Below are 22,829 nucleotides of genomic sequence, written 5' to 3' on the forward strand. Positions count from 1 at the left end.
ATGCAAATGTGGCCAAAAACATGGTGGTGGTAAGAAATTAGCTGTGGAGTTGTGAGATGTGATACATGTTTGTGTCACCTTATTCATAAAGGAATTAAAAGAAAATTAAAAGAATTTAACTAAAAAGACAACTTCAAGCATAATTACACTCTTTTCCACTTTTGGTGCTTTGTCATTACTCACCCAACAAGCAGTTGTTTTCCTAAATTTTCTCACACAGAAAGTCGACTAATGTGAGGTCATCACAGTTTACCAAGTAAAAGTGATCACCTCACGTTAGCCTCTAGAGAAACAAGGATTTCTTCTTAGCTTGAAAAAGGAGATGTATATATTTAAGAAAAAGAAGAATATCTCTAAAGTGTCAAATTATATGTAGACATATGAAGAAGAGAAAATAATTAAAATGAAAAAAATCAAGACACTGATGCAGAAAATTTAAATTGAATTCCTGTATAGTCAATATTTGAGAAGGTATAAAAACTAGATAGGTGTTATTAGTGGTCCGTATAATGAATGCAGGCCTATTTAAAACTGTAAAATGAACCAATAAACTCTCAGAGACTCAATGATGAAATGCAGAAAGAGTACAGGCAAACATTTACTTCCTATCATCATCTCCTCTCCTCCTCTTTAAATTGTGTCTGTATGTGTGGCTGTGTGTGAACTGCATATTGGTGTGTATCCATTTTGGAGTGTTTTGGATGCATCACACCTCTGCTATCTCTTAGCTAATGGGAACAACGATAACATACCTTCCATTAAAAGAACACACGCACACAGAAAAATGATGTTAACACTCTGGCTGACTGCTCCTAACTATTTTTAAGAAGCACTCCAGTGGTGTGGCAGCGCACACCGGGAGGTTGGGTTTATCTGAACCTCAGCACCTCCTCTGACAAACAGCTGACTGTCACACCCGAGAGAGAGAGGAAGCTCCAAGAGGGATGACAAAGTCGAGCAAAATGTTAACACAGTGCTGGAGCTACAGAGTTTTGTTATTGGAAAGGTCACACTGTGAACAGAAGCCTACAACAATCATTTCCAGAATCAAATATTTAAAAAAACTAAGTGCAATTCAACTAAAAATAGTTTTTTTTCTAATATGGCCAAACTTTTCAGATGAATTAATATTTATTTTCAAACGCTTATCCACTAAAACAGCTGCTGCCTACTGTCTAACCTTGTGTCCTTATCTTAGTCTAGAAACACATGTGACTGTTAAGCTGCTTGCTGCTGTTATATGGGCTGATCAGACCAAGATGATCCAAGTTTGTTCCAGTGTTGTTCACATGATACTGTTCTTAGCTAAAAGCACACACTAAATATCTTATCTTTATCTTGAAGATTGTTTATGACATGATTGATATTTTGTGATTAACATTTGGAACTAATGATGACACCTACTACATAAAGAAGAATGGATCCATCTATGGTCTCATGACTCTCCCCCAGTTACAGTTCTGGCCCCTGGGCACAGTTTTTCTGCATGTAGACAGTTTGTGTTTATGTTTAAGATTAAATATTAGCACATCTACCTCCCGAATCCCATTCATTATTGTTCAGTGTGCTGGTAAGAGTATAAATTTAGTCGTAGGGTTTACACTTATCTATGAGGGCAGGTTGGTAGAAATAGTCTGTGTGGGACTGTTTGTTTCATTCACCATCCTGTTTTTTATGTAATATGTGGATGCCTAGTGTACTGCTTCACACATTTGCCTGACAAGTGAAAGACACACAGCCTGCCCTCTGCTGGTCACAATGTGGTACTACCTCATCACGCACAAGCTACATTTTATGTGTTCCTGTTGTGTTATAAACATTTTTGTCTGTTGTAAAAGTGAGGGCAGAGGTGTTACTAATGTAACTACTGATAGTGGTTTGAAAAGCTAAGCCAGCATGCAGTACCTGTGTTGTTATTGATGGCATTTAGATATAGAAGCACTAAAAAATGCAAATGCTTTACTTCACTTGGTGGTCTCAGTGCTACAGCACTGAGAAACTGAAGGGTACAGAGGCCAAACAGGGCAGAAAAGTCAGTGATAGTAAAAACTAACAGCTGGAGAATTTTTTCTTTATTAATTAGGATAATTAGAATCGAGATTGTACACAAAGACCTTGTATCTTAAGTCCAGAGAAATTGTTTAATTATCTAATAATAAATAACTAAATAAAATATAATAAAGAATATAAATACATAAAAATATAATAAATATAAATAAACATTTAAAAATAGATTATATAAAACAAATCTATATTCATAAATACATATAAATATAATTTGTGAAAAAAACAGTGGCACTTTTTTTTTACTGAAATTTGTCAGCAGTGACTCTTTTTTTCCTGCATCTGTCAGTCACTGTTTAAAGTTGTCTGAACATGTTGCGTGCCTTTAACTCATCATTCCTACCACAGAAGACAAGTGGGTTTTTATGTGTTTCTGAGGCTTGGGGGGGTAGAAGGGTGGGGGTGACTCTGGACAGCTGGTCTTCTTTCTGTTCCTGCATCACTCCTCCTCCTCTTCTCTCCCTCTCTCTCTCTCTCCTCATACCATGCTGTCATTTTTCAGCAGAACAAAGCAGGAGTCTTCACCGATCACTGCTGGATATAAACTCATCATCTATGCAGGTACATGAGGACATTTTGGAAGTTTGGGTGTTTAGCTTTGAACAGACTCGCTATAAAGTGAAATTTGGGTACAGGCAAGTTGGTTCTTACAGGCTGATTGCAGCAATTACTGAACAAAGTATGATCAGACTCAGTCTTCACTGCTATTTTATTTTTCACAGTAGCATTACTGATGGTATCATGCATTAGAGTGCCGCTTTACCTCTGTTATTGTTGGACAGCATCATGATTGTTCCACTCCTGTCCACTTCAGATGTTGACCATCTCTGTGCTCCTGCTGCAGTTCCTCCTCTTCCTTCATCTTGTGTCCTCCTCTCCCCTTTCCAAGGTAAACTCACTGCTGAAGATATGTCGTTTTGTTTTTATTTTGATAAAATGGAAATTGAGAGGTGTGCGGAATAATTATAGTGCTCTATTATGTTTAAGTACTAATGAGAATATGTTTAATATTACACTAAAAAAAGCTTTTGTTGTTACTGTTGTTGTTGCTAATACTCACTAGTTAGTAGCTGATGTTTACGGGCAGGTGTGTGCTTGCATATGTTGAGGTAATCATGATTTAGGAAATCACACTCTGCTATGAGTAAGCTTGTTTCAAAACAAGTTTCAATGGAAACTTTTTTTAAGTTACCTTTGAAAGAAGATTAAAAACATATGGTGACACACATTAAAATTTACTTTACTTCAAAGGTTTCAACAATCATGAGATAAAAACACTTTTTGAAAAATGTGAATAGAGTAACTCCAACATGTCTTTTTAAATGTATATGTCGTACACAACAGCCAATTAATAAAAATACATCGGGATAAAAAATGAAAAAATACAATAAATCAGAAATGTTACAAAAAAGACAGAACAGAATCCAAAAGGACTTTTAAGGGAAAAGTGGATTACTGCAGAATTGAAAATCTACACAATGTTCATGCAGAAGAAGCACAGGATTGTTAGAGAAGAGAATAATGAGGTTGACTAAGGGAAGGAAAGAGAAGAGAAAATATAAAAGAGAGAACGAGAGAACAAATCCAGAAACTTGGTTTGCAGCCAAACAAAGTAAATAAGACATATACTCATAATTACACCGAAAACATTACTGCGGTGTGTGTGTGTGTGTGTGTGTGTGTGTGTGTGTGTGTGTGTGTTCCGTACCGTCAGCTGGTTGCTAACAGCAGGTTTTCAGTGCAGCAGGTGTCAGCTGGACAGCCACAGGCGACAGATGTACCTATTGTGTGTGTGTGTGTGTGTGTGTGTGTGTGTGTGTGTGTGTGTGTGTGTGTGTGTGTGTGTGTGCACCCTTCTGTGTCTTTGTGTAGAACAATCTGGGAGTGAAGACATTTCACTAAAGTGAGAACATTTCTTTAAAGTGACGAGTTTGTGCAGTCCTCTGTCATTTAAAAAACTGTCCTGAGATCAAAGTGAAGATTACTGCTGGAGCCTGAGTTAAGATGTCCTTATGGTAGAGCTTTGGGAATACATGATTTCAAAAATGTTTTTCATTTTCAGGTTTTCCATCCTGTTAATAAAGAGGAATGTCAGGAATCAGAGTGTAATTTTGTTCTTCTGTGTATTGAGTATTTATTGCTGCTTCATATAATTCACTGTCTCTTTAAGAACACTTTGAAAAGGAAATCTTGGCTTGTCATATCATAAACATGATGAACTTACTGAGAATTATCATCTGAATCTCGTCTGTTTTTCAGCTGTTTTAGTGAGTTTATGTTGCACTGATTACCTGCTGTCAGGTAATCAGTACAGGGATGGAAATAAATACAACACAAGACTCTGAATATAATAAAGAAAACAAAATATTTCACAGGTAATCATTATTATTTTTATTTTTTTTATCATTATAATCATTTTTGTTCAGCATTTCTCATTTGCCTCCAAAATGTTGGCTTTTGAATAAGTTTATTAAAATTGCCTAAAATAATATTTATATAATATTTATATAAATATTTAATAATATTACAATATATTATAACAGTGCTTTGCCCATATTTACATTGGTTATAACAACATTTTACTTATCAACTGCATCTTAATTTGGTGTTTAATATATTATTTTCTATACATTCACATTTAATTCTTTCAGTTCCTTTAATATGTAACTGGGTTTAAATGGACATTTGTTGATAAATCAGTTTTTGTCTCAGTCAGAAATGGAGGTGGTGAAATTAAATTTTAAATTATAAACAATGAAAAAGTCCTGAAGAAGACAGAATTTAAAATGAGATGCATCGCTTCGCAGCTGCTCCAATACATTTTGTCTGTGTGTGTTTGTGTGTGCGAGAGAGGGAGAAAGTCATGGTCATTCAACGTGGCCTTTCAGACGAAGGTCAAAGGTCACCATCTGGAATGTGGAGCACACCCATCCCAAATTATTCCTCCACTCTTCCCAATTCTCTTCACTGTGATGACAATGTCTTTGTCCCTGCGTGTTCTTCTGTGTTAGGATGAGTCGGTGTGTGCCAGGACTTTCTGCGGTGCAGGTAGAGCGTGTGTATCGACTGACCGAGGAGAACCAGTCTGTCGCTGTTTACAGGTAAAGGTACTGATAACTAGCAAACATGTGTACTTGTAAATGTGTACGTCTGTATTAGTTTAGGGAAAGGCTGCAGGTAATATTTCTGCAGCTACCATTTTTTGGTAATCTTCTATTGACGAGCCTGTTTCCTTTGCAGCAGTGTGACATGTCAGAGCACTGGGTGTGTGGCAGCAACGGAAAATCCTACAGGAATCACTGTGAACTGCACAGAGACGCCTGCATCACCCAGACCAAGATACACGTGGAGCACAGAGGACACTGTCTGGGTCAGTTTCCACAAACACAAACTCTTTAAGCTTTGAGTGAAGCTTGTGCAGTCATGAAGGATTTGTGTGTGTTTCTATTTGCAGAGAAACCAACAAAGGCCAATGTGAGCCCCAGTAAGTCACGAAATATTTCACATTTTTACACAATTCAGCAAATTTGAGTGGCTGTCTAAAGCCGGTCTCTTTTTCATGCTTCACGCTTGCAGTCGTGTGTTTCCTATCTGATCGTGACTGGATGAGAGAGAGAGTGATCCAGTGGATTCAGAAAGAAGCTGAAGATCTGGCCTCAAACACATCAGCCGGTGACATCCTTCAGACATATTTTCAGGTGTGAATACTTCATACACTGTATAATAATTACAAATGTATCTGTTAGTCACTTGTAGGAAGAAATGATACATTTTAGCTTATTATCTTGCATAGCTTCAGCCTTATGATATACCATTATTGTAACCATTTATTAACTTACATGGATTCTGACACTGACTGCTTGCATAGTCATTCTTAATATATTCACTTCCTAGTTAGAGAAGGAGTAATATATGAGAATATCTGTGAATAAGAGGTAAAAGATTTTGAATGCAGTTGTTGATGGTGTTTTTGTGTCACAGGCGTATGATGATGGGGATTCACAGCTTGATTCGAATGAATTTCTGCGATTCCTGAAGCACAATGAGACGGCACTCAACATCACATACTCAGACACTCTGCAGACTAACCTGCTGCTGAGGTATTCGTTTTTTCATCGCTGAGAGTTTGTTCTTCTAATTGTTTCGCGTTTTGTTTTGTTGTTTTGTTTGTATATTGCAGCACACATTTTGCACATCATTTTAGAAATTAAATGGCTGTTAAAACTCCATATCCAGACTTCTCCAGTCATTTGTCTCTTACTTCTTTCTTTTTCTTAGATCTCTGTGTGTCGATGCTTTGATAGAGCTGTCGGATGAAAATGCTGACTGGAAGCTGAGTTTGACTGAGTTTATCAACTGTCTTACGCCCACCTACCACCCAACTGAGAGAAGTAAACATGCATACACACAAGCAGCAAAATAAGAGTATGAAACTGAACAAACACTTTTTGTGTTTGTGTGATTGACATTTTTATAAGATTTCTATTTGCTTTTCTCCATTGTATTCAGCTTTGGATTTATCCTAACACTGTTTATCATTTGAAGACTATTATTTACTGCACTTTACAATCAAGAACAAAGAGTTTACTACTTGGGGATGTATGTATAAACAAACAAAAAAGGAACATATAATTACACAAACACATACTTAGTGGCAAAGTATGTTTAACTCAATGTATGATCTACATCAGGAGTGTCGAACACAAGACTCACGGGCTAGAATCAGCCAAGCAAAGTTTTGGATAATGTGAAGAAGAGCACATATTTTGGACTATTTCAATGTATTTTCACACATTTTACAGCATCTGTTCCTTTTACAAGAATTTTTATTAAAAACTGAAAACTGAAACTTTTTATATTTTTAAGGACAAGAAAGTTAGCTGTTCTTGTGTTTATTACATTGTGTTTTATGTGTGTAGAGTGTGCTCTGGAAGACGAGGTCTTTGAGGATGGAGCTGAAACTCAGATGGAGTGCAACAAGTGTGTGTGCGCCTGTGGAAACTGGGTGTGCACCACTCTGACCTGCAATGGTGCGAGTTCACTTAAAAACAGTAGTCGTATTGTATGACTGCTGCATTTGTTCTGTTTCTGCCCGCTGCTGTGTTTATCTTTGCAACATGTGTTTCAGGAGAGCATCAGGTTGATGAAGATACTGATGAAGGAGGAGAAGATGAAGAAATGACCGAAGAAGAGTGGAGCAGGAGGGTGGCTGAACTCAATGCTTTACAGGTCGACAGTCTCTCCTGAAACAATATTATTAACCTTTAAATTGTTATTCACAGAGACGTTTAATCTCAACATAAAAGTTACTCAAATTTAGACCAGAGTGGCAAAAATACATTTATTTCTTCTGAATAAATAAATGCATTAAACTGCAGAGTAAGGGAGTTTAACAGAAAGGCACAACCAGAAAGAGTTCCACTTCCAGGTTTTCAATAATTTTTGATTGAATATTTTTTATTAATTAAAACTATTCACTTAAATAAGTCATTTAAATGTACAACTACAAAATTCTTCTGTAGCAATGTGATGCACACATGATTGGTATAAGTTTAAACACTACCTACAGGTCAATGAACGTCTCTTTTACCTGTTTCAGGCATCTGTCACCATGGAGAACTGAGGTCGCAACAGCCAGTTATCAACTGAGTGGCCTTCCGCTCCAAACATGAGGAACAGGTTTAGTTTAAATAGCTGTTGTTATTATTCTTATAAATGATTCAACACATTTTATTTGTGTGAACTGTTAAATCACTTCTAAACATTATTCTACCTCTTATTTTACTTCCTGAATTTAATGCACTGAAGTTGGTTGCTAATTCACAACCAGTTTTTAAAAAATGTTTTTAATTTGTTATTGACTGCTTTATACTTTTAAAGAATGGAATTATATTTTCTGGCTTTTGAAGAACACATGAGCACGTTTTTGTTTTTTTCAATTTTTGATTGATAACTCTGTCTAAACTTTGATTTCCCTCTGTATTAATGAACAAGTATTTATGACATCTAATTTCTTATGATCAGTGAAACAAACAAACAGCCCCCAATGCTGTTTGTTTTCTTGAGGTTTGTAATGAGATACTACTTAAACTGTTTTGATAGTGAAAGCTATTTTTGTATCATTTTTTATCTAATAAAAATGAGCGTGAGAAGCAACTATCGAATTCTTTTTTTTATTATTCATTGTTCAACACAATATATACAAATGTTGTTTTAATAAATAACAGTTTACAAAATATCAAGAATGTAGGTTTAAGGATTTATTCTGAGAAAAAAAGAAAGAAAAAAGATAGAAAAACATTAAAATGGGTTAAATGCTTACATTATGCTAAAATAATAAATCCAATCATCAATAAGGTCTCCAAACAGGCTCCTCCCCTCTCATGGAAAGACATGCCCCTTCAATGTAATTGGTCAGTGCTGTGACAACATTGCGGTCCTCCCCTGTGGTTTGGAATGGTTGGTTGGGCCCGTAGTGGAAGCTGCCGGCCTGGAATGGACCACTGTGGCTGAGCGGAGCGGGGGGAGGAGGAGGAGAAGACAGATAGGAACTGTATGGAGGAGGTTGGGTAGAGTAAGGGAGAGCAGGCAGGTGGTGCATTCTGGGAGTAGGAGCGAATGAAGATGCCAAAGAGGTCATTGGGCCCAGAAAGGACTCATTCATCCACAGAGAGGTGGAAGGAAAGGATCTGCATTCTGAAGCGAGACAAGAAGCATCAACATCAGTGTTTCTCCAGAACTCGTTGTCTTCTTTTGTTGTTTGCTCAGCTGTCATGTGACATGAGCATGACCACGCCCCACTACTGTTTCATAAGAGAAAGTTTTCTTTCTAAAAACTAAAATTACAAATGAACAACATAGTTTTTAATTTTCAGTGGCCTTGCTGTGTCATTCTTGCTGTGACATTTTATGTCTTACCTGATGAAGCTGTGCTGCTACTGATGCTGCTGGTGGGCCTAAAAACTCCAGCCTTCATCTCCTTCTGCCTCTGACCTGAGATCAGAAGAAATAATGTTAAAACCTCATCACCTCAGAATTGATCCAATCATACTGTTTTCACTCGTATTTACTAACGTCTGGGCAGCCGTGGTCCGTCCACGGTAATCTTGATGGCCCTGTGTAGGGTGGCGATCTGAGGAGGTGATGTCAGCACGTTTATCGTCAAGGTGAAGCTCTTACCTTTAAAACGATAATAAAACATATGTACACATGAAACTAGTTGAGTATACTTTATATACATTTGCCTACTTTGTTTTTATTTACTTAACTGAATCAAATTTTTTGTCTTATTCACTGTTTTGCTTTGACTGCTCAAAACTTTTCACTTGTTAATGTACTTTATCCAGCGTTATTTCTATTATATTTAAATGTATTTTTAATACTCTTAATTGTATTTAGTGTGTTCTTTATTTCTTTTAAATCTTATGGCTTTTTAATTTATTTAAATGTGCTCATGATTACACATGATTTGCTTTCTTTTACTCAGTTTTGCTCTGATGTTATTGATTAAGAAACTAATTAATTAACTAGAGTTAATTAATTCTGGCTCCATAGCTTGATTATTGATCTAACTTTACAGGTATTCAAATATTTAAAAGAAACATATAACAACAACTAAATGTTTTAACTGTGTGATTGCAGGGCACTGCAATTGCAAATAGTGTAAGCAGTGTAGACAGAGGTGGTAAAGATGGCAGGCTGCAGTCTTTCCTCTTGTTTATTGACAAACAAGTATGAATAACTTGTAACAGTGCTGCATGTATCTGTTTGTATACCTCTGCCGCTGCGGCCGATGAAGCGGAGGTCGTTGAAGTGGGCACAGCCTTGCTTCATGGTGGCTGTGGCATTACGTAGCTCGGCGCTAACATTTTCATCATTGCCAGCCATCACTGTCACAACCACGCCATCAGGCACATCGTTCCCCAGGGCAACAACCTGAGAAATGAAAAAACATTGTAACAGGTCTTTTATCTTTGTGAACAGAGGATTTTTACTCTTTCAGTATGAATAAACTGTATTTTGGTTTAAAAAGACCACCAGTGTATATGTAGATTACTCACAGTAAAGGCTCTTGGTAGTGTCTTATTACACCTCCAGTGCTGAGGCAGGCTGCTGCAGAGGAAATTTGGGCTGTCGGTCGGGACCAGTCCTCTGGGTGGAGCTGTACTGCACTGGTGGAGACACCTCAGCTCCTGTTCATCCAGTTGACGAGTGCTGGCTGATGGTGACAGGCGGCACTTCACCACAGGATCTTAACGATAGGAATAAAGAAGTCCATTTTTATCCCATTTTGTCTTTCATTTTTTGTTCTTTTCTCTGAGATTACATGCATTTTAGACTTGAATATATTTTTATTTCCTGAAGTCAGTCTTAGATTCAGACTTTATTAAGAGTCATATTAGATGGCAATTTAAATAAAGGGTTAGCTATTGTAGCTACTGCCTCAATCTAAAGCACTCCAACACCAGTTATATTTGTATACATAAATGTGTATTGTAAAATCATTACTAATTATATACATTTATTTTCTTTTTAATTTTGGACCGTTTGGTCCTCCATACAGGTGAGATTGCCGCAGGAGAGCGCTCAAAGATATACAGCATATTTTGTTAAAGCTGTGTCGCTATGGTGGATATGTTAAAATTCTGAGTACTGATTAGAGTATAAACACTTCCCCCTTAAGCTGTGTATCTTCTTCAACTGTAATCTCAGCTGCTAACCTTGTATTTAACAGCTCATAGCTGGAGTGTAGCGCCTTTCGACCAGGACATGTAGAAAACTACAACTACCACACCCTCGCGGTCCCTTGCGTCATCAAATCGCGCCGAAAACAGAAGAAAACCAGAACATTAACAGTAATAGCGTCTCTCTGACAGACTCTGGTGAGAGTTTTTACTTGTTTTATGCTTTTCTATGTGTCTTTGGTTCTCCTCTTCGCCTCCCCTCCTCTTTCCCTCCTTTGTTTCTTTTCTGCATTGTGTTTCAGCCGCCGCAGTGTTTGAATATGAGGGAACTGCGCTGTATTATTATTCATATTTTACTGCCGGAGGGGAAGTTACTGCGGTCACACCACCTGTCCAACTGTAGGAGTGTGTATGTGTGTTTTTATATTTATGTATGTGTGTGAACGTGTGTTAGGACGTTGTGTTTATTCTCCCGAGCTCTGTTCTGCTATTTTGTTGTTTTAGGCTCTTGGCTCGGCTTCTGTTGTGCTCTGATTTGTTTAGATGAAGTGATCCCAAAATACTAAAACCACATGAAAGTGAACTACAAGTGCAGCATTGTGATTTATTTCATTTGAAACACACACACACACACACACACACACACACACACACACACACACACACACACACACACTGTATAAAGAAGACACACATACACATCTGTCAAAGTAGAGACTAAGTGCAACAAAGCCGTAACATGAACCAGCAGGTTCCTTCACATAGATAAAAACATGATGCAGGAGGATCAATCTCAGATGCAGCAACGATCAGGATAAAAAAAGAAGCTAAAAAAGCTGCAGTATTTCTAATTGGAGCTGCTTTAGCTGTTCTATACTGAGGGTACCTGAGTTTCTGTCTCTATTCAGACAGTGAAAAGGACGGCACATAACATCCACATGCGTGAATGAAGTTATGGTCGTTGCCACTAAACTTGAAGATGAAACTTTTCAGAAGTTTCAAGCAGATGAGATGAATGTTACTTTGTTCAGCTTGGGACTTTATTGGCATTAACTTGGCCGATGTTCCAGATCTACTGGCGTTTAGATCAACTGGCGTTGGTCGAACAGATGTGTGTCAGTCTTGCGTTTCAGGAGCTGCTACCGACAAACCAGCAAAAAAACGCCAAATGTGTCATCTGTGACATTTGTGAGGTTGTCTCAAACACACTCCGTCAGTCTTGATGCTGTTGAACAACAAAATGCTTAAAAATGTGGCGAGTTTACCTGGTGATATCCTCATGCGCGACGCGATCGCGAAAACAGCAAACAAGTAACACCACGCCGTTGTTGTTCACAGGACACAAAGAGTAAACGATCGGGAGACTCTTGTCGTCGTTATCGTTCCCCTCGCACGGTTTATTTCTCCGAATTCAGCGTTTTTGCTTCACAACGTGCTGTTTACTTTGTGCACTAACATGGAGTCGAGTCAACCAGCGCCACCTCTGGCCAAGTGCCACAGCCTACAGCCAGATCAACCTGTGACACACATCTGCACCACGTTTGAATTCGTGTCATGCACATTTGTACCTTTCAATTGTGTCTGTTTGTGCGTCATGCAAATAAACCTTTGAAATGAATGAAATGATATCATATATTTATTATCAGCCTACATTTGTACAAAATTCCAAATTATATACACAAAGTCATAGAAATCACCACTCCAATTGGTCATCATGATTTTAATATTCTCTTTTTCCATAACAATGAAATACGCCTTGGACAAATATGACACATCAATATTTCATTAGTGTTGTAACATCACATGTCGCTAGCATAGTCTGTCTGTGTCTTTTCCCTGAAAATGAATATTTCCAGCCAATATAGGCAATTCATCAACATGGCTGGAGTTATATACAGTCTGTATAAGTGTGGTTAATCTAATGAACATTTGTAAGGAGACGGCAGTTACTGTGAATTCACAGCAGTTACACAGTGATTAGTAATAAACAGCCAGTGAGAGTGAGTGGATATGACTGTTCCCACCACTAACACATGACCATAGCCCACTACTAGATTAACTTGTGACACATCTGCACCTGCTGCTATGATCACAGTGAGTAGAGGCTGAGTGGCTGCACTTACCCCTGGTACATCCAAATCTGCCCACAAACATGTTGAAAGATGCAATGCCAGCAATGTGGATTGTCAACACTAAAAACAATCAGTAAGCAAAGACAACAGGGATCACTTTTGTCTGTTTATTTAGCACCCACAACATTTGTAGTCGCCTTCTGCACAAGGGAAGTCCACACACACCGTGTGGTACCACTTTCCACAGAAGGTGCAATCTGCAAGATTGAATGAGATTGTCAGAGTCATTGTCTGGCTGTTTATTACTAATCACCTGCTGTACATTCACAGTAACTGCCATCTCCTTACAAATGTTCATTAGATTGACCACACTTATGCAGACTGTATATCACAACCAACTCTAACATGTTTGTTTGCAGAGGGCAGACACAGACAGACTACGCTAACGACATGTGATGTTACAACACTGGTGAAATATTAGTGTGTTCACGACATTTTTCGTATGGGCAAAAGTATTGATATCAGGATGGTGATTCTTATGTGTATGTCATTTGGCATTTTGTACAAATGTAGGCTGATAATAAATATATGATATCATTTCATTCATTTCAAAGGTTTATTTGCATGACGCACAAACAGACACAAAGGTACAAATGTGCATGACACGAATTCAAACGTGGTGCAGATGTGTGTCACAGGTTGATCTGGCTGTAGGCTGTGGCACTTGGCCAGAGGTGGCGCTGGTTGACTCGACTCCATGTTAGTGCACAAAGTAAACAGCACGCTGTAGTTGTGAAGCAAAAACGCTGAATTCGGAGGAATAAACCGTGCGAGGGGAACGATAACGACGACAAGAGTCTCCCGATCGTTTACTCTTTGTGTCCTGTGAACAACAACGGCGTGGTGTTACTTGTTTGCTGTTTTCGCGATCGCGTCGCGCATGAGGATATCACCAGGTAAACTCGCCACATTTTTAAACATTTTGTTGTTCAACAGCATCAAGACTGACGGAGTGTGTTTGAGACAACCTCACAAGTGTCACAGGTGACACATTTGGCGTTTTTTTGCTGGTTTGTCGGTAGCAGCTCCTGAAACGCAAGTCTGCCACACATCTGTTCGACCAACGCCAGTTGATCTAAACGCCAGTAGATCTGGAACATCGGCATTAACAGACAGAGTGTTTGGAGCTGCATGAATGTTAGCATGCCTGTGGATACACCAGAACACTAGCTTACAGAATGACTTTTCAGTCTGCAGTAATGACCCAAAGCAGGCTTTCAGAATTAACCGAGATTCCTTATTTCATTCCTTATTAAGGAGGGGGGAAAAGAAGAAAACTATAACACGCTCTGATTTTAGTAGAATATTCAACACTGCTATCAGAAATCATTCAGGAGGCTGAGAGGCGAAACTGCTTTTAAATCCTAAAGAGGTCCAGCTGCCTTTTATGATGACATTGATGACTGAGAACCTACACAGACATTTATATTGGGGGTGTTCTCTTCTTGTACAGTCAATAGATGATATAAGAAGATATAGTATATTTTGACTATATATAGTCAAAGTATACCTTATAGTCAATAAAGTATATTTAAAGAGAGAACAAAAGTTAAAATATTGTTAGATCTTTTCTTCACTCAAAAGATTGTAAATTAATTTTGCTCTCTAGTTTAATGTGGTTCTGTCTTGGTTTTCTCATCAGGTGGGTGTGGTTATGAGCAGTCCCATGGCTGGCTCCGCCCCCTCCAGCTCTAAAGACCGTCCAGCTTCCAGGATCAATTTTATCCCAGAGCTACAGAGCATGATGTAAGACACACACACACGCACACACACACACGCAAACAAACAAAGAGAAGGAGTCTCACCCCAGTACAGCATTGGGCTGGGGCTGCTGAACAGACTGTTTGAAGCCATGGAAACCTGTTTTTTAAAGGAGAGAGCCACAATATTAGCATTGTGGTTAATGACACTTTGCAAATCCAAAACAGATGCCTGAAAACAGCACATAGCCCTTCATTTCAATATTTTATATAACACATTTGTACAAAGAGTTCAGAAGAATTTCAAGAAATTAATTTTTTAAATTGCTAAAGTATAACTTTAAGTAACATTTGGTTTTATGTCAAGCAAAACAAACGAAAAACAAAAACATAAAAGTATGAAATTAAATGGCTCATATCCAGAGACATGAGCCACGAGTGATAATCAGTTCAGACTTGAAGTCTCTAGACATTTAGTTAACCTTTACATTCACAACCAGTCAATATGACTGATGGAAAAAAGTACTGCTCTGCACAAAAGAAAAAAAAAAAGAAATCTAATTAACATTCCTACAAATTCACAGTAAGTGACAGTAGGTCAGTATATACAGAATGTAATGTTTTATCAGTTTTTATTAGCAACTCTTTCATTATTAGTTTATTTTTAGGTTAAAATAATCACATTTTCTTGTATTAAGTGACAAGAAACTCCATATATTTAGATTTTGGACCTTTTAGTTAGAAAAGAAGAAATAATCAGGAAGGTTCAGCATTAATAAATAATCGGCATTTTTCACCATTTTCTGAAATCATCCTGTCGAGGAAATAATTAGTGGATAAATCAGTGAAAGTGGAAAAAGATCTTTAAAAATAAAAATGTAGTTAAAAACAACTGTTAAAAGCAACTGTTAGTTAAAACTGTTAGTTAAAGTTAAAAACAACTGGACAACTCCGGTACCATAACAAATTACTTTTTGACTTAGTTTCTAATATGAAGTCACTTTTTCTGCTTAGGTTTTTTAGAAGTACTACACGTAAAACTGTCATATTTAAATTCTTACTGAAGGATTTTTTTTCTAAAGAAGCCACATGCCTGCTGCAGCCTCCTTTGTGTTGTGTGTCTTTTGCTGTACTCACCTTGTGTGGGCTGCAGAGAGGTGATGCTGGTGGTCAGAGAGGCTAAAACCAGACTAAACCCCAAAACCTAAAATCAACCTAAAGTCTGAAGCCAACCTCCGAACCTGAGGCCAACCTGCCCACAACCCCAAACCAAAACCTCTCTCACCTGTATGACAGAGCAACAAACAACCAATCAGGGAGCAGGTTAAAGGGCCGGGGGGCAGAGATTAAGCAAGGGGAATGGTGGGGGTGGCGATCAGGTGTTTGTATTTCATAGAGAAATAAAAGGAGAGAGTGGGAAAGAGAAGAAATGAGAGAAGGAAAGCGCTCCAGGATGTGGGTTTACGTTAGTCTGCCATCATGGAAGTGGCTTTCTGGATGCAAATTGAGGTTTTGACCAAATTGTGGTCAAGGTGTATGTGTGGCCTGTTGACCTTAGTGTGTGTGTGTGTGTGTGTGTGTGTGTGTGTGTGAGAGAGAGAGAAACAGAGACATACACAGACACATTTACTGGCTGCATGTTTATTTGGAAAGTAACCAAAACTTCAGCTCTGCCTTGTTTTTAGACAATAAATCATGTTTTTGTTTAGTTTAGTAACAGTTAATAGTTAAAAATTTTAAAACTTTAATACCGTACAGATTAAGAACTGCTTTTCATCTTATGAAGATTCCTTTACTTATGTAAAATGTTTATAAACAAGCAGTCACACCAGATTTTTAACAAATCTGAGCTGAACTGAATCTCACTACCAACTTAAAGTATCTGCTAATTTTTCTCCTGCTATGTTTCAGTTAGTACCAAAACAAGTTTTAATATCCAGCTACATTTAATTTGGATGCAATTAAAGGTATTTAAAGTAATGTGTGAGACGCATCCTTTAAAGGACTAAAGTCATCTGAGACAGCGCGTTTTACAGTACCTGTAAAAAAGTAAGTACGCCCCACTTTTAGCAGCAATAACTTGATTTAATTGATTTCTGTATGACTTCCTCCGTCTGTCATATTCTTCACAGCATTTCACTTGAGTTGAGGTCTGATCCATTACAGCAGTTTGATTCTCGTCTCTTTCAGCCATTGTGCTGTAGTTTTGCTGCTGTGCTTGGAATCATTGTCCTGTTGCATGACCCAGTTTCAGTCGGGTTTTAGCCATCTGACATGACCTTACACTTAACCCCAGAATACTTTGAAATAGTTCACAGTCAACTCAATGGCTGCAAGGTGCCCAGGTACCCCCGTACTTGATTTGTTTGGCTTTCTCCAAACGTGGTGCTGTGCGTCATTGCCAAACATCTTCACTTTGGTCTTGTCTGTCCAAACGGGATTGTTCCAGTCTTGTGGTTTGACTGCCATGTTCTCTTTTTTGAGAAGGGGCTTTCTCCTGGTAACCCTTCCAAACAAGCCAGTCTGTTTCTAATTATTTGCAAGTGTTAGTGGTTTATGGTGAGAATAAAAATGAAGGTAATGTCCTGTAATGACAGTGTTGAATGTGAGCATCTTTGTATGCCTCTTTAAATTACTAATAAAATATCTCACCATTCACAGGTTTTAGCTGTTGTATAGTTAGTAACGATGTGTTATTCATAATTTATTTATTTTGGGTAAATTTCTGTGTTTTTATAAGGCATTTCTTTCTTGTTTGGTAAATAAAGTACTTTGCTTCTTGTCCAACTGGAAGAGGCTTCAGCCTCCCTGAAACCTTTGGTGAATAAATGGTTTTTAAAAAGGGATGGATGATAGAATAAATATAACTGCTGTAAAACTATTCTTATAGCTGTTATAATGTACAAAATATATACTTAGAATATATAAGTATGTTTCTCTGCAGGAAATCCACTCTTTAAAAAAATCCATACCATATATTTAGCTTTTTTGTTACTTATTATGATTAATTATGTAATATATTTACCTTTTAAATAACAGTGTATAAATACAGTAATTTTAATTTTGTGAAGGTGGTAAGAGGCAGGCTTCATTAATGGAAAATGATAGAAGTAACCCGTTAGAAGTGATCTTTCAGAGCAGCAGTTTAAAATGAGTGCTGTTAGCACAACCGGCGCTATGTTTAAGAAACGTTAATGAGTTATGACTTTAGACTTTAACAATTAGCAGCTCTTTAGCACGTGGCAGTGTAATTAGATTCGACTGACGCACTGGAAGCTCTGCAAGGCTCTGCACAACTATGATTATAGTTGTGTTTGATTTTCAGGTTTGCTCTGGGAGACGCTCGCAGGCCTTTGCAAGAGACTGCAGCGCTGGTGGAGGATATTGTACACACACAACTCATTACTATGGTAACATACAACATAACAAATATAACGCTGTAACAGTTATCTGTTCAAACTTCAAGATCAAAGCCTAAACCACCTGAAGAGGTAATTACAGGCTGAACAATAGTAAAGCACATCAGACAAATAAAACCCTTACATGTATAACTGATGTGGCTGTAAAAATCCACGATTCTGTCTCATTTCGGAGCCTCTGAATAGCAAAAAAACCTAAATGTAATTATATTAAAGCATAAGTGCAATTCATTTCTGACTTTACTGAAGCAATTGGTTTATTTCTCAGCTGCATCAGGCCTGCGAGGGAGCGGCTCTGCGTGGCTCGAGGGTTATTTCACCTGAGGACATTTTATTCCTGATGAGGCGAGACAAGGTACAAAATGCACACGTGAACAAAAAAACATTAAATATTCAAAACTGTATGTCCATGAATCTTTTCTTCCTTTATTGTTTTTTAAGGTTTGAAATAACTAATTCCTCTCCCCTTTTTCTGTTCTTTATCTTCATGCCTCAAAATCTACTGACCAGAGGAAGTTGGCGAGATTATTAAAATATCTCCAGTTTAGAGATTATAAATCCAAAATACTCAAGACTCTTGAGGATGAAGACACACAGGCAGAATCAGGTATACACAGAGCCTCACACACACACAGTGACCTTTTAAATGTTATTATAAAACCCCTGTGACCCTGTTTTGGAGTGGAAATCAATGCGTGGGCTCAAGAGCACTTCTGAGTCATTCAGCTTGTTGTTGCATCCACAAATAGAATTTAAAACTCTTGAAAAGAGCATTTAAATAGTTTAAATAAGAAAAAACTTGTTTGTTTTTTTTCCTTGGCTCACACTTCTTTCACATGGACTGATGCAGAATTGTGCTGTGGCCTGATTGGTTAAAATTTAAAGCTCATTATGAATGTGGTCGCTCTCCTCTTACACAGGCTGAGTGATATATGTGATGGTTTGGCTTCACATCTGTAATGGCACCATTGATGCTTAACATTTGCTACTACTAACATTTGCAAGGCGATGTCAAATCGTATCAGCATTGTACTATAGTTAAAAAGTCCGGGTGTTAAGCTTGTGTACACTTGTGTCACATTATGGAACAAAAAAAAAAAGCCAATTTTAAGTTGAAGAACTTCAATTATGTGTCAGACATAAGGGTCTCGTCAGCTCCCAAACGTTTCTGTTTAAAAAAGTGATGCAACACACTGGAAAACATGGTCTTGTCCCGTCTTGTTGGCTTAAATGGTAAATGGTCTGTATTTATATAGCGCTTTTACTAGTCCCTAAGGACCCCAAAGCGCTTTACACAACCAGTCATCCACCCATTCACACACACATTCACACACTGGTGATGGCAAGCTACATTGTAGCCACAGCCGCCCTGGGGCGCACTGACAGAGGCGAAATTTAACATTATCATATTGCACATTGCACAATACAAAATTCACCTTAGTTCCCACATTTGATATGTTGTTTTTGCAATACCTTAAATTAGATATAGGTTTTAAATAATTTGCAGATCTTTAAAAATATATATTTTTACAGCATCCAAACGTTTTCAGAAACCACTGTACAAAAAAAAGCTTCAAATGCTACAGTCAAAACCCAAGTGAATACTGAGCTCTGGTTTTCATCTTAAGTGTTTCTTTCTTTTTTTGTCTTTTGTGAACAAATGGGGTGCTGTAGGTCCTGCTGGTGCTAACCAGCGGAGGCAGCGACTGGCCCAGGACTTCCTGGTGTGGATGGATCAGACCGGTGAACTCCTGTCATTAGCAGAACGTCAGGAAATAGACCCCATCAAACAGGAGAGGATGGAGGTCAGAGCCCATCGATGTCTGCATGAAAATGATTGATTAGTAGGGCTGTTTTGAAAGTAAATGACACATATATGAACTTATAGATTTAAAACGCCTTGACGCATGCTCAATCATCCGGATAAAGATTTCCCAAAAAGTTGATTCTGCTCATCTGGATGTTTTCAGTGGGAGAAACTTTTTGGGATTATAGATTTAACTTTAAGTGTTTTTATGTGTATTTGAATCTTCAGCGTTTGGAGCGTCAGACTCGGAATATGGACCCGGCTCAGTACGCCGAGTTCTGTGAGAGTCGACAGCTCAGCTTTGGTAAGATTTTAAACGGCCCACTTAGTATCTGTCTCAGGAAGTTGATTCTGTCATAGGTACAAAAGGAGTAAAGGATTACATTTTATTGCTAATGTTTGCTTTCATGTCGGTTTGATGTTGCGTATATTTTTTTAATGCGGACTCTACCTGTGCTCTAAATCATGGTTTATGGGCATCTTATAAATAAGCAAATAAAGCTGTGGACTGTGTTTTTATCCTGTTAGTTCACCAATTGAATAATCAGCTGATTATTTCACTTCTAAATTTAAAAACGTAAGGTACGTACGGTAAAAACCTGATTCAGGATCAGTTTCAGCATTTTAAGCCCGTCTGACCTCTTGTCGTGTGTGCTTACTTGTGCTCACTCCAAGCTAAGAAAGCTTCAAAGTTTCGGGACTGGCTCGACTGCAGCAGCCTGGAGCTGAAACCCAACAGCATGGCCATGGAGATCCTGTCATACCTCGCTTATGAGACTGTTGCCCAGGTAACTAACTCATTACTTCACATATGTGCGTGTAATTTAAAAGCTTTCCCCTGTTTTAAAATGCTTTTCCTTCATTCAGATCGTGGATTTGTCGCTCTTGGTGAAGCAGGAAATGACAGCAAAGACTAATCCAGTCAGTCATGTGATCTCTGCCAGCTACATCCACTACAACACACATGCTGAGGTGCATACACACACTTCATCACACATTGAGACCTATCAATCGCTAAAGCTACCGTCATAATATTACTGAGTAAATATCATCTGTCTTTCGTCTTCCTCCCCAGCAGGTGAAGAAGGATCCAGACTCACCTGAAGCCACCCCTCCCTCCACCCCAGGGTCCTCACACTCGTCAAAGCCCGTCCTACAAGGTAACGGCAGTGTGGATGGCAGGGCGAGGCAGAGGAAACGTAAAAAGGTGAGTCCCAGCTGCAGTTTCCTATGAGTTTAATGTCTGTGTGTATCATGAAGGCACAGGAGAAATTACAAAGGCAGTTTAATTATGGCGGCAGGTTTCAGCAAAGGCGTTTGTCTGCCTCTGGATAGGTTTTGTCAACAGAATGGAATCACAACCTTACATGAGATCTATATAAAGTGTGCTTAACAAAAGATCGTCATCGACACGACCGTGGAATAAAGGATGCCGCAGAGTAGGGGGATTAAGGGGCTTTTGGCTGCACAAATACACCCTGTAAAACATCCTTTTTAACTTGTAAATTATTATTAAGTATCTGGTGCATAAATGTTTGTTTTGTATGATGAATGTTGTCAGAGAAGTCACTGCAGGTATGATTCCAAACCAGTGGTTTTCATTTTAAATGAAACGCACTGAGATTCAGTATAACTCTAGAGATCAAAACACATGTTAATAGTCCTGAATCTAAGCAGGAGTGTCTGGGTTAAATGGGTCTAAAGTTTGGACCCCAGGTACAACTAAAGTAGCCAATAATTGTTGTGATTTATTGTACATTTATTTGCTTGATCATATTTTTAGAAGGACTTATGATAAATAATGAATAAATGCTCTGACAATAACAAACATTTTGCTGTATTAATCTCTTGATTGTACTAATTTTTGACGAGTCAGACTTTAATGTGTCTTTTTAGGAGAAAGTCTTCTGTGCAGATGTAGAGTATGAACTCCTCTGTTAATTTTCTTAATGTACATAATAACTGATGTTATTGCTAATTGCTAAATGTAAGTCTCTGACCACACAAGACAAGGTGACCATTTTCAGCTCATGGAAAACTCCACGTTCCTAAAGGAAACATCCAAAACATTCCATTGCGTCCTCTGTTGTATTTGTGTTAATACTTATTACTCATGATTGTGCTTCAGAGCTGTCCGGCTACAGTGGAGCCTCCCAGCGGAGCGATCCAGCCCTGTCACATCCGAGAGGCTATTAGAAGATACAACTACAGACACACAGTATGTACACAAAGAGAAACTTACACAACTTTTCCACAGCTGATTATTTTCTTTTTCTTTTTTTTAAATTCATGGGTTAAAAGTCGTATAACTAATGCATAAAATACTCTTAATTTAAAGTGTTGGTTTAGATGTTTTACTTTTTCTGTACATGTCTTAACCTGTAAGATTAAAGTTAGTGATTGCTGAATCAATAACTTTAATTTGTCCTTCATGCTCACCGATCCAGATCGGAGTCAAAACGAGCATTCCTTGCTTTTTGTGAAATAGGATTCAAAGTTCAGTTGAATGCAAATGTGACATTTAAAAAAAAGTTAACAAAGGTAGGATTTTCCCACAGCCGTCGTTTTTTTGTGCACAAATGTGGGTTGTGGGGAGGTATTTTTATATTATTTTAAACAAACCATTAGGTCTTTTTTGGTACTGAGTAACTAGTCATGTTTGTGATTTTGGTTGTCACAAGAAAGCGTCTGTGAATCGCTGTTTTGTTGCAGGAAAAGAACAATTACTCTGCTACCAAACCAGTTATTACCAGACCCCCCCAGAAAAAAAAAAAGTTATTTGAAGCAAATCTCTCTGTACCTTGTGTCAGAAATACACTCTGGACAGGAATTTAAATGTGTTTTTTCCTACTGAACAACATGCCGTCCATCTTCTCTCTCTGGCAGAGTGCCTATTCCAGGAGTGGGATGACCTTCCTCACCTGCTGAGGACGCATCAATTATTTTAGGCACATTCTTGGATTTTGTTCTATACATTTTTTTTTCAATTTCTATTGTAATAAAAACTTTTCAGTAAGCCGGTG

The 22,829-nt window shown here is 38.0% G+C and overlaps 3 protein-coding genes and 1 long non-coding RNA gene across 6 annotated transcripts; 2 read left to right on the forward strand and 2 right to left on the reverse strand.

Annotated features, from left to right (window-relative positions):
• Positions 1 to 2,571: 2,571 nt before the first annotated feature.
• Positions 2,572 to 7,861, forward strand: LOC146695142 (follistatin-related protein 1-like). The gene is made up of 11 exons (XM_085476704.1): positions 2,572 to 2,625; positions 2,879 to 2,953; positions 5,076 to 5,165; positions 5,305 to 5,434; positions 5,519 to 5,548; positions 5,641 to 5,762; positions 6,046 to 6,164; positions 6,343 to 6,455; positions 6,984 to 7,094; positions 7,193 to 7,293; positions 7,664 to 7,861. Exons 1-11 carry the CDS (start codon positions 2,620 to 2,622, stop codon positions 7,685 to 7,687), a joined length of 921 nt encoding a protein of 306 aa, XP_085332830.1. The 5' UTR covers positions 2,572 to 2,619; the 3' UTR covers positions 7,688 to 7,861.
• Positions 7,862 to 8,319: 458 nt separating this feature from the next.
• On the reverse strand, positions 8,320 to 14,827 carry runx2a (RUNX family transcription factor 2a). The gene is made up of 6 exons (XM_085477064.1): positions 14,686 to 14,827; positions 10,125 to 10,315; positions 9,840 to 9,999; positions 9,139 to 9,243; positions 8,983 to 9,057; positions 8,320 to 8,760 (listed from the first exon to the last, which is right to left on the reverse strand). Exons 1-6 carry the CDS (start codon positions 14,825 to 14,827, stop codon positions 8,414 to 8,416), a joined length of 1,020 nt encoding a protein of 339 aa, XP_085333190.1. The 3' UTR covers positions 8,320 to 8,413.
• supt3h (SPT3 homolog, SAGA and STAGA complex component) lies at positions 10,868 to 22,828 on the forward strand. 2 transcript variants are annotated; one of them, XM_085477062.1, is made up of 12 exons: positions 10,868 to 10,946; positions 14,523 to 14,626; positions 17,906 to 17,990; positions 18,268 to 18,354; positions 18,510 to 18,606; positions 19,674 to 19,804; positions 20,035 to 20,110; positions 20,482 to 20,594; positions 20,674 to 20,778; positions 20,882 to 21,013; positions 21,935 to 22,024; positions 22,693 to 22,828. In XM_085477062.1, the coding sequence occupies exons 2-12, from the start codon at positions 14,535 to 14,537 to the stop codon at positions 22,732 to 22,734; spliced, it is 1,050 nt and encodes a 349-aa protein (XP_085333188.1). In that variant the 5' UTR covers positions 10,868 to 10,946; positions 14,523 to 14,534; the 3' UTR covers positions 22,735 to 22,828. The 2 variants fall into 2 exon arrangements, with proteins under 2 accessions (XP_085333188.1, XP_085333189.1); XM_085477063.1 differs by having other exon boundaries at positions 20,885 to 21,013.
• On the reverse strand, positions 11,813 to 12,174 carry LOC146695145 (uncharacterized). 2 transcript variants are annotated; one of them, XR_014923534.1, is made up of 2 exons: positions 12,014 to 12,174; positions 11,813 to 11,884 (listed from the first exon to the last, which is right to left on the reverse strand). It is a non-coding gene; the product is annotated as an uncharacterized LOC146695145 (long non-coding RNA). The 2 variants fall into 2 exon arrangements; XR_014923533.1 differs by having other exon boundaries at positions 11,813 to 11,887.
• Position 22,829: the final 1 nt, after the last annotated feature.

The sequence above is a fragment of the Copadichromis virginalis genome, linkage group LG13, assembly GCF_057382275.1.
Source record: "Copadichromis virginalis isolate Kocher_CV1m ecotype Utaka linkage group LG13, C_Virginalis_male_GT1.1, whole genome shotgun sequence".
NCBI classification, from domain to species: domain Eukaryota; kingdom Metazoa; phylum Chordata; class Actinopteri; order Cichliformes; family Cichlidae; genus Copadichromis; species Copadichromis virginalis.

What these genes read in the sequence shown, in the direction of transcription:
- supt3h (XM_085477062.1), top strand. Translation starts at nt 14,535, where the DNA reads ATGAGCAGTCCCATGGCTGGCTCCGCCCCCTCCAGCTCTAAAGACCGT. An exon ending in ACTACAACACACATGCTGAG is followed by an intron (nt 20,779 to 20,881) that starts GTGCATACACAC and finishes CTTCCTCCCCAG; the next exon opens with CAGGTGAAGAAGGATCCAGA. An exon ending in GATACAACTACAGACACACA is followed by an intron (nt 22,025 to 22,692) that starts GTATGTACACAA and finishes TCTCTCTGGCAG; the next exon opens with AGTGCCTATTCCAGGAGTGG.
- LOC146695142 (XM_085476704.1), top strand. An exon ending in CAGTCTGTCGCTGTTTACAG is followed by an intron (nt 5,166 to 5,304) that starts GTAAAGGTACTG and finishes TTTCCTTTGCAG; the next exon opens with CAGTGTGACATGTCAGAGCA. An exon ending in AAAGGCCAATGTGAGCCCCA is followed by an intron (nt 5,549 to 5,640) that starts GTAAGTCACGAA and finishes TCACGCTTGCAG; the next exon opens with TCGTGTGTTTCCTATCTGAT.
- runx2a (XM_085477064.1), bottom strand. Translation starts at nt 14,827, where the DNA reads ATGTGCTGTTTTCAGGCATCTGTTTTGGATTTGCAAAGTGTCATTAAC. An exon ending in CGGACCACGGCTGCCCAGAC is followed by an intron (nt 9,058 to 9,138) that starts GTTAGTAAATAC and finishes TTCTGATCTCAG; the next exon opens with GTCAGAGGCAGAAGGAGATG. An exon ending in TAGCAGCACAGCTTCATCAG is followed by an intron (nt 8,761 to 8,982) that starts GTAAGACATAAA and finishes GTCTCGCTTCAG; the next exon opens with AATGCAGATCCTTTCCTTCC.